The sequence below is a fragment of the Clavelina lepadiformis genome, chromosome 8 (genome assembly GCF_947623445.1).
Source record: "Clavelina lepadiformis chromosome 8, kaClaLepa1.1, whole genome shotgun sequence".
Taxonomy (NCBI): domain Eukaryota; kingdom Metazoa; phylum Chordata; class Ascidiacea; order Aplousobranchia; family Clavelinidae; genus Clavelina; species Clavelina lepadiformis.
Genome location: NC_135247.1, coordinates 17506705 through 17516094, shown reverse-complemented (window position 1 = coordinate 17516094; position 9390 = coordinate 17506705). Strand labels below are relative to the sequence as shown.

At 37.2% G+C, this 9390-nt stretch overlaps 2 protein-coding genes across 2 annotated transcripts; one reads left to right on the top strand and one right to left on the bottom strand.

Annotated features, from left to right (window-relative positions):
- Positions 1-4663: 4663 nt before the first annotated feature.
- Positions 4664-5557, bottom strand: LOC143469237 (hepatic lectin-like). The gene is made up of 3 exons (XM_076966867.1): positions 5413-5557; positions 5156-5315; positions 4664-4960 (listed from the first exon to the last, which is right to left on the bottom strand). The coding sequence occupies exons 1-3, from the start codon at positions 5498-5500 to the stop codon at positions 4726-4728; spliced, it is 483 nt and encodes a 160-aa protein (XP_076822982.1). The 5' UTR covers positions 5501-5557; the 3' UTR covers positions 4664-4725.
- A 1045-nt stretch (positions 5558-6602) lies between these two features.
- On the top strand, positions 6603-8750 carry LOC143469440 (membrane progestin receptor epsilon-like). The gene is made up of 7 exons (XM_076967133.1): positions 6603-7163; positions 7248-7396; positions 7469-7645; positions 7788-7953; positions 8121-8269; positions 8338-8461; positions 8609-8750. The coding sequence occupies exons 1-7, from the start codon at positions 7081-7083 to the stop codon at positions 8748-8750; spliced, it is 990 nt and encodes a 329-aa protein (XP_076823248.1). The 5' UTR covers positions 6603-7080.
- The last annotated feature ends 640 nt before the right edge of the window (positions 8751-9390 follow it).

Genomic DNA, 9390 nt, shown 5'->3' with positions numbered 1-9390 from the left:
CTCACAAGAGCGACTCATACAAATGACAGAGCGTCCACTTAAGTTCGTGTCGTTAAAGACTGACCGACGATTCCGCTTGCGCGCGTCGTTTTTTTATAATCGTGCCCAAATGCGCACACAGACGATTATTGTCGGCCAAAAAAAGGTTAAATTGTGGCGAAGAAAAGCGAAATCTCTCGACAGCGAACAATTGTGAACAGCGCCATCTACATTTGGGCACTACTTGGGTGCACATATACCATCTGCTGCTACAGTGTGGGCTATCCATTTTGATTTTTGCTAAATTTTACTTCATTTGGGTGGTTTAAAATTCCACTGCAGTTTAAAACTTGTAAAGAAATTTGTTTTGTTTACTTATAATTAAAAGCGGATTTACATGAAGGGATAAATTTTCGTGATAAGACCAATATTTTATTTGACTATGTTTTATTTAAATGTCAATGTTTAAGAACAAAGCGGTTACTTTATGTGCGGTGTCATATGCGACTTAATTTGTCATTAAGAAAATTGAAAATGCAACCAATAGCCTTTTAGAGAAACTTGATCGTGACTATACACGTAATTGTAGAACAAGTAACGTCACTTGTTATTAAGGCAAAAAATTACGTCACTTTTACTTATTCTGCAATTAATACATTCAACATGTTTTTGTAAATATTTCTTTTGCCAACAAACGCATAGAAATGTCCTGAGCTACAATTTCGCGTAGAAAACGCGCTTTCCGCCTCAGCGAAGCTCACAATTTTGTTGATTTGTTGGTTCTTTCTTTTTTTTGACGATCAATCAATGAGCCACGTTGTCCGGCAGTTATTGCAAAAAGACATAAATGGTTGCAATTTTCTTTTGACATTTTCCGATTGGTTTGAGTGGAATAATTTTTTACAAAACTTCTTTCTCCTCACCAGGCTTTAACTTGAAGAAGGAAAATATCTTGCAGAGCCACCGTCGACGCAAATCGGCGACAAAACCGGTAAAATTTTAACGCCTTATTTACAAATCTTGCTGATAAAGGCAATTTAATCCCATCCGAAATGGCAATTTTCCTCTATACGCCCAGACGGGTCGAAATTTGACCCAAAAAAGGTTTTATCGCCGTTGTGCACCCCGAAACTTGGGGTTGAGTATATGGGGCTAAACGACAGCGATAACAATTAGCGCTTAAACGTTTTAAACTATAGCGGTTGGTTGTCGCTGATTGTGTGTTTAAACGATTGCTTATCTTTTGATCTCAAAATTTTGAAATTTTAGTCATTTTCAGCCGGGACCGGGCCGAAACCAAACCCGGCCCCGATTTAGATATAACTCGATCCTTCTACTATTCCCGCTGTTAATGGCACGCGACATACGCTAATTGCTGAGCACCGCAAGATTTCTGACATTCGGAAACCGTTTCGGGGTTAATCGGGAGATTTTGCCACCGGGTCAAGGCATGGGCCCCCTGTTACTCACGTATTTACGTGTGGGCTTGGGTAAGCGACACCACTATTATGATGAATATGATACAAAGTGCTTGGGACAAAAATTCAAAGTTCAATCAGTTGCTGTGTTTATAGGTTTGCAGCTTCGGGACGATTCTTGAAAATTCTGCACGTTTTGGTTTGTGAGTTAAAGAAGGTTCTGAAGTTAGCACGCTTTGTAAAACTCGTGGCAAACATAATACAACTAACATATATAACATAAATGCGAATATAATAATGTTCGCAAATTATATAACTTATGTTTAGTGGCGCTATCTAACGGCAAAAGTTGGGAACAGGAAAATTTTTAACAAGGTTTCTTCCTTTTTTAAGTATTTTTCTGTTGATTTTGTATCAAGGGAAATACTTGGTCAATACAAACAAACAGCTTGTGTGCTTACGTGTTGCGTCAACGTTGGATTACAACGTCAGTGCGTCGCAATGAATAGGTCCTGAGGGTTTAAAAGAGCGTACGGGGACAAATGTATAGGGAAAGAAATTGATTTACTCGACCGTGTTAAAGCACGCGGAAAATCGAAACATTTGGCGACCGCTGATCGGCTGTTTGTAAAACCATCGCCATTTCCGATGCGTGAATATTTCAAACGTCGCACGCGGTTAAAGATAGATTGCTTTGATAATTTCTTTGTACAGATATACACGACAGTTCCAGCTGAAACGTTACGTAATTGTCACGCTTTCTTTAGGTCTTTCGCGAATTTTGAAAACTGTTTTCTGATTAGATGTCGCCGCCGACATAAGAAATTCGCTGCATCGTCAACTTTTTGCACTTTTCAAGCTCATATAAAATAAATCCTAAAAAGAATGACAAAAGGAATTTTCTTTTCACAAATACATGAATTAAAACTTCATTTCTCGATTGAAATGCTAGAATTTACAGATCAAATCACGGGATTAGATTCCAGTGGAAATTTGCTTTACAGGGCCGAGGACAGATTTTCACTCCTAGTAAGGTTATCGATCAACTGACCGCTGTTCGGTTCGTTTATGAAGTGACCAGGTTTTCCTTGGAGACGATCACCTCTCTATGACCTTCAACTTCCGAATTCGTGATTGGTCGCTTCGCCTGACCTCGAGTTCAAATCGTTAAAGCACAAAGTCTTTTAATCTGAAAATCTTCATCGATTTGAACAATATGTCTGCAATCGGTCGACGTTTAAGCTTAATGCGTTCTCTTTCAAAACCTTTACGTCACAAACACGCAATAATCCAGGCAATTGTGACGACATAAAAAGGCAGTAAAAGTAGTCCCGTGCCGGTAATAACCTTCACTGATTCTTTTATGGCTTTATTTTGTTTCTTATGACGCAGCTTGGTCACAAAAAGTCACCGCCTTCCAAAAATACGAACGTTGCGCTTATTTTGAAAAACCATTTGTACATGAGCGCACATGGAATGACTTGAAAGCGCATGTGTGCTGCACAATGTACACTGTACAGCTTAGAACGTTACGTGTTTTGGTTCCATATTAACCGAGTAAAATTATACGCTTTTATATGGCTTCTGGAGTTCATGAAAGTCTCTTTTCACGATCCAAGCGGTTTCATGTCGTCCTCGATGGAAAATCTTTGTTAAAGTCTCTGCTATGTTCGCATGTCACCGTCAATTTAAAAAAATCAGAATTAAAATTCACTCTCTTGTGCCAAAAGAGTTTTTAAAATTAAATCTATAAAATTTTCAATACCTTAATATATTGGAATGGAATTATGACGACAGTTCTTACAGAATTTTATTTTACTTTTATTAACAAAAGTGACGTTGTTATGACGTGTGCTTGAGATTACGTCAGTTGTTGGTCAATTGCCGACGTTTTTGTTCACCTGCGCTCAACATCTCTTGTAAAATAACCATGCTGCAAAAATGACGTCATAGTCACGTAGTTGTTACGACGTTGCAAAAACACAGCTATGACATGTATTTTTCAACGTCAACAAATATTGAAAATTACCTCTAAGTACACGTTGAAAAATTAATGTAGTGTTATCCAGTTTTCAAGTCACTCATCTACGACGTTGTCACAGAATTATCTCCTTTACGCCTTCTAGCGGTTGCGTGAAAAGCTGCCGTTACTTGAATACGGAAACAAAACTGTTATCGTGGCGAAAAAGCGCAAACAAGTTTTGACTTACAATATATACAGGTATGGTATCACTCGAGGAAAATTCTTTGCAGAAAATTAGGTTGTGTTCCATCATGGGTAACCACCTGATACTTTCAGAGGCAGGCCTACGGTACTACTACCACAACTTGATGTCAAATGAACTTGGTTAGTTCTTAGCAATTGCACTTTTGCAATATTATAAAGCTTTAGGAAGGATATTACTGTTTGTTTATGGCAACGTCATTTTCGGTTTATAGTAGAAAAAATGCCAAAAATAAAACCAATAGCAACATGGGCAAGCTATATAGGGACTGTGCAAAAGAATTAAATGCGTTTACAGATATGCCATAAGATACGTACGACTATATTATACGTCTAGCACTCTAGCCTAATTAGAACAACTATAGGCAAAACTCATCCTCGATTCCTTGATGCGGAACGTGTCTTACTCGAAAATCTCAATGTGGCCCATAAGGTGCGATTTGAGTTTGACATCCCTGTTGTGCTATAACTGTATAGCAAAAGCACTTAGATTGAACAGGGTGAAACCGATGTTTGCGGTAGCTTTATAATTATGCTTAATTTTCACAAATAGAATTCAAGAGTTATTTGCTAATGATCACTTATTAGATTACAAATTTTTTAATGTCCTTATATAGACTGGCGTGTAACTATTGTAAGTCTATAGTTTTACGAACAGCCATTTACGCTGGCTGTTACGAACCGACAAAGTAAAGCCTGGTTTGTCTTTTGTCTCTTCCGTACTAGGTTGTCCTAACTACACAGTGGGCATTAGCACAACACATATCATAACATGGAAGGTGTTTAAGATCAGTTTTGCATTTGGTGGTTTTATGACACTTTTGACGGATCTTTCGTTTTCACGCTGGGTTTAAAGGATCGAAAAGGAAAATAATCATGAAAGTCATGAAAGCACGCGATTGCTTATAACTGTTTAAATTCGTAAATTGACTTCTGAAATTTATGGTATTCAAGTCATTGTATAAAGAATTCGCAAACCACAAAAATTAGTTTTTGTGCTGACAAACTCATCTCTTAAATAGGAACAAAACATACGAAGCAATATTCTGTGTGATTTTATTTCATAATAGTCTTATGACTAATTCACACACAGGCAGGTTTTCCTCATATTCTAATCTCGCACAATCCATGATAATTCTTCGTACAATCCATGTCGTTGGACATAGCATCGCTCACAATTTGAACACAATCTTCATTATTCCAGGAATCATTTGGTTCTCCTTCCTTCCAGTGCTCGTCTCCAGTTCTCACTCCACGCAGCCACTTGAACTGTCCTTCTTCATTTATATCGTTGAGTCCAATCCAAGAATCTTTTTTGTCCAGTGCTGTATGGATAAATCTACAACAAGTACAGTGTTATAAGAACAAGAGTTATATTTTGTGTTTTGGATTTTATTTGAACATTCAAACAAGCGACACAACGATTATGAGGAGTAGTTTGTGCCTTGTCTTTGACTATTTTTTACAAAAGTGAAATAATCCTTACTGGTGTTTAGGAAACCAGAAAATTCTTAAACATATTACTGCGCCGTACCTCCTGGTGGTGAGATCTCTCATGCCAAAAACAGCAAGGTCGCCTCCCATCTCTTCACACGCAGCCCTGGCGTGGTCATAATTGAGTGAGTTTTGTGTCAGTCGGTATTTGTAACCGTTGAAGGGAACATAGAAATCTGGATCAATTGATGCTCGGAGTTCTGCAACAAAGATTTCAAGTTATAACGTTGCCGTTCAAAGAAATTCATCAAATCAGTCGAATGTTATCAGTTATCAGTTTCACAGTTGACACTTTACCTCTTTGCATTTGACTCACACTATCACAGCAACCGTGCGCATTGCTGAAGATGCCCAGCAATAGAACAGTCAAAAGTGCGTAACTCATTATTGTACAATTTTTGGAACCTAACTGTTTGGAAATCTGCAAGAAAGCAAGAATGACTTACATTTAACAACAAAGTTTTTCAGAATAAACGGTTTCACAGAAGATTGCAAAATGCGGTGCAATCTATGTAATATTTTCATGCACACACGTTTAGTTTGAGTTGATATAAATGAGTGAAAATAAACGTTAGCTCAATCAAAAAGTAATAATGAAATAAACTGAACAAAAAGGTCAACAGTATATAACGCAAGCTATTTTATAAACACCGTGTAGGAAATTCATATTTGTCAACGTATGACAAAACATTGAATTGAAACAACGTGAAAAGTCATAGTCAAAGCTTGAATTAACTTTCTTTTACGGACCTCGTTTCGAATCCGACAGCCACAGTTTAGTAATTCAGCTTTTCAAAGCAAAATAATCTAAACTGTGGAATGTGGGATGATAGAGCGCCTTATATAGAGACCTGATGGCAAAAACACATTTTTAACGGGTGTCAGATTCACTGGCAGCTGCGACGTGAAGCAAAATTTGATGACGATTTATGGGTTAGATAGCAGCACCGGCGACATTGCATCATCCAGATTTTATTTAAATAAACGTAACAACCAAATCTATAATTCATTTTTGCATGATGTTTACGCACTGCCATTTAAGTAGTTATGACAGTCACAAAAGATGACGAATACCTGTGAACCGGGTTTGCGTTTAATTCATCAACAGTTATGTCATTTCAGTTTCCAAAATCGCGAGGTGCTAAATGACGGCAAAATCAATCAGAAACTTGAATGTTTTGTGAAACAAACTTGTGGAAAATTACAGACTTGCATCGCGCAACACCTTCAGTCCAAAGAAATCTGCATATAGCCAAGATAGTTGAAGCCCAAAATTCGTCAAGAAACATCCAATACCAATTAATACCAACCAGCTTAAGCGGTACAGCTATACACATGCTGTTACACTTCGCAAGCTATGAATTGAAACATAAAATGATTGGAGTGATCATGTTAACAGACATCGAACCAATTTTGACTTCTGTGAGTTCTCGCATTGCAATTCAATGGGCTACAGCTCTATTCCATATATAGTATACGCATTGATTGAGATTACAAATAGAGGCTGCGTTTTCATGAAATCAAATTTAAAAAGCTGAAAATGTTTTTTCTTGTTTTGTTTGAAAATGAAAACCTTTCTTGCAGGCTCTTGGAAATAAAATACTATGTGCAATTTTTTATGTATCCTGCATAAACATGAGCGTTACATGGCTTGTATGATGCTTGCGACATGTGCAGGAAACCGTAATATCACGCTTACCCCTGACGACTACCAGTTACAAAACATATGGTGCCAGATATTACTTGCAATAATAACATTTTAGCTTGTACGTTAAAAACCTAGTTAGATTTTTTTCATCTTAAGCTATGAGCGGCGCAGAGTCCAAACAAACGAAAAGGTAAAAATTTTAGAGCAGTCAAATTGTCTTAACAAGACACAATTGAGCAAAACTAGGCTATTTTGTTCTCAGTGAGTCGAAATGGGAATTGTGGCTTCGCTCCTATGGTCTCAAATCTCGCTACGAAATGCCGGATCATATGTGTCCCAACAAATACATCGTCCATGGATATCGTCCGAGCCCTTCTTCATGGAACTATTGTCTTAAGAGGTTTTCATTAGAAAATATAACTTCAGTTATTAATTGAATCAATTAGATTTAATTAGAACTCACAGATCAGTTTCTAATATTTAGCCTTTTTTATCCGACCAACGAGACTCTAAACGTATGGAGCCACGCGATTCCATTGTTTGCCATGGCGAAGCACTACTGGAACTTTGCATGTTTGTATCCAGACTACCTCACCAGCCCAATATTTTACCCTTACTGGGTTTTTGTTGTGGGTAAGCAGAGTTAAAGATTGTGGACTTTTCCAGTTGATGGTAAAACAATGAAAAACTTTTCATCTGTTCCAGGGGTCGTTGCTGTGTTTTCTGGCAGCTGTTTTGCTCATCTTTTCCAATGTAAATCGCCAGCCTTTTTCAACGCTTGTTTTTGTTACGATTACGCCGGCATTGCGATCTACGGCGCCGGAACAGCGGTCGCTGTCGGGCTTTACCTTTGTCCTTATTCATGCACCGGCTTGTCACCAGGTAGCATAGTCCATAAACCATGCTTTGATATGTCAGCAAGGTGACGAAACAAGCAATAACGTTGTTTGATGACGTCAATTTTCAGGCCGCTTTCATTAAACATCTTATAAACATTGTAAGCAAATCGTTGCAATTGTTTTAGATTCGTCGTCGTGGATATTTGATGTCGTTGTTGTGGTTCATCCACTAGCGGTGGTATGCTTGTGCTTGTCGCTCTATCCTGGAGTGCCTACCACCCTCAGTTACATTCTTCGAATCATCACCTGCATTGTCTATGTGTTAGTTGCATTCCTTCCATGCTTCTACAAGTATGTGTATATAGTCTATGTATAGTAAAGGTATATATAAATAAGTCTTTTTGCATATGTAAAATCTTGATTGTCTGTTTATGCTGTGCTCGTTAAGGAAGACAATTATAAAATCTGTGGATTTGCTGAGACGGAAAACATTTCAGTCAATTTTTTGTCTCGGTTAGATACACACTTGTACCAGATAGTGCCTCCGCTATGCAATGCAGACTAGGAAACGACGTTGCGTCTATAATCACTTTTGCAATTATGATAATATGCTTTATAATATCAGCATTGTTGCAAGGAACAAAGTATCCAGAAAGCTTTTACCCAGGTTAGCTTTTTGAATTTTCTATGAGTAAAATAAGTTTTACTTTGTAAAAAATTGTTTCAATTTTGCAGGAAAATTTGACATTATTGGTCACTCCCATCAGATATTTCATTTGTTATTTGCAATTGTAGTCTTCTTGCAAACCTTGCTAATTGAATGGTCGTTGACAGAATGGATTGTATTGTTACAGACTGGGTAGCCGACACAACGCAAAGCTTACTTTGTTTAGAAACTATTTGTTGATATGTTGATAAAAATTGTGACTGCAAACTGTATAAGCCTTTATGTCACTTTTTTTGAGGGAAGACAGTGGTCAATTTCATTTTCTTGTCGTTGAAACAGGTTGATTCAACCGGAAACTTTGCAGATCACTCTGTTTAAAGCGGTGGTGATTCCCACGATTAGTGCTCTGCTCTCTGGCGCCGCCGGTATTCGTTACAGTAACGACTTGAGGAGGTTGAAATGTCATACCAAAGCAGAATGAAAGATGTCCAATTGATATTTATGGAAGCAGACATAATTTGTCCAATGTACTATTATATAGCCACTGTGCTAATTGTCATAGTTAGCTCTTATTCCTACGGAATTCTCGTGCAGATCTGATGATATTATTATGTTATTTGTGCTTTATTTCGTGTGTTTAACAATAAGCGCTGTACTATATTTTGGCCGTGTTACGCAATACTCTCAGTTAGCACACCACTATATCTATATCTACTGATAATCGACTTATGTGGATCGAATGATCTCACCAAAACAAAATAAAAGTTCTCATTTTGGATTTTTATTTAAAATAACTGCTTTTGTCCAATGTGTATTATAGGCTTATATTTATTGATGTGATTTTTATTATTATAACTATTATCATTTATAATGATCTGAAATAAATATACAACCTTTTTAGATGGTAGGTAAGTGAATGTACAAGGCCTTTATACAAATCGGAATTATATATGCACATAGTTTAAAGTGTATGTAAACATTCATCTCATTTATAATTTTAATTCAATCGCCATCTCAAGATAAGATAATGGCATAATAAGCAATAGTTACTATTAACATGACGCAAGCAGTTGGTACTTTATTTAAATTCTAGTTTGACCAACATCTGTTGGATGAATTCA

Coding starts and splice junctions, on each gene's coding strand:
- LOC143469440 (XM_076967133.1), top strand. CDS start 7,081: ATGCCGGATCATATGTGTCCCAACAAATACATCGTCCATGGATATCGT. Junction 7,164..7,247: donor TGGAACTATTGTCTTAAGAG/GTTTTCATTAGA, acceptor TCTAATATTTAG/CCTTTTTTATCCGACCAACG. Junction 7,646..7,787: donor ATGCACCGGCTTGTCACCAG/GTAGCATAGTCC, acceptor CAATTGTTTTAG/ATTCGTCGTCGTGGATATTT.
- LOC143469237 (XM_076966867.1), bottom strand. CDS start 5,500: ATGAGTTACGCACTTTTGACTGTTCTATTGCTGGGCATCTTCAGCAAT. Junction 5,316..5,412: donor TGTGAGTCAAATGCAAAGAG/GTAAAGTGTCAA, acceptor TCTTTGTTGCAG/AACTCCGAGCATCAATTGAT. Junction 4,961..5,155: donor AGAGATCTCACCACCAGGAG/GTACGGCGCAGT, acceptor TACTTGTTGTAG/ATTTATCCATACAGCACTGG.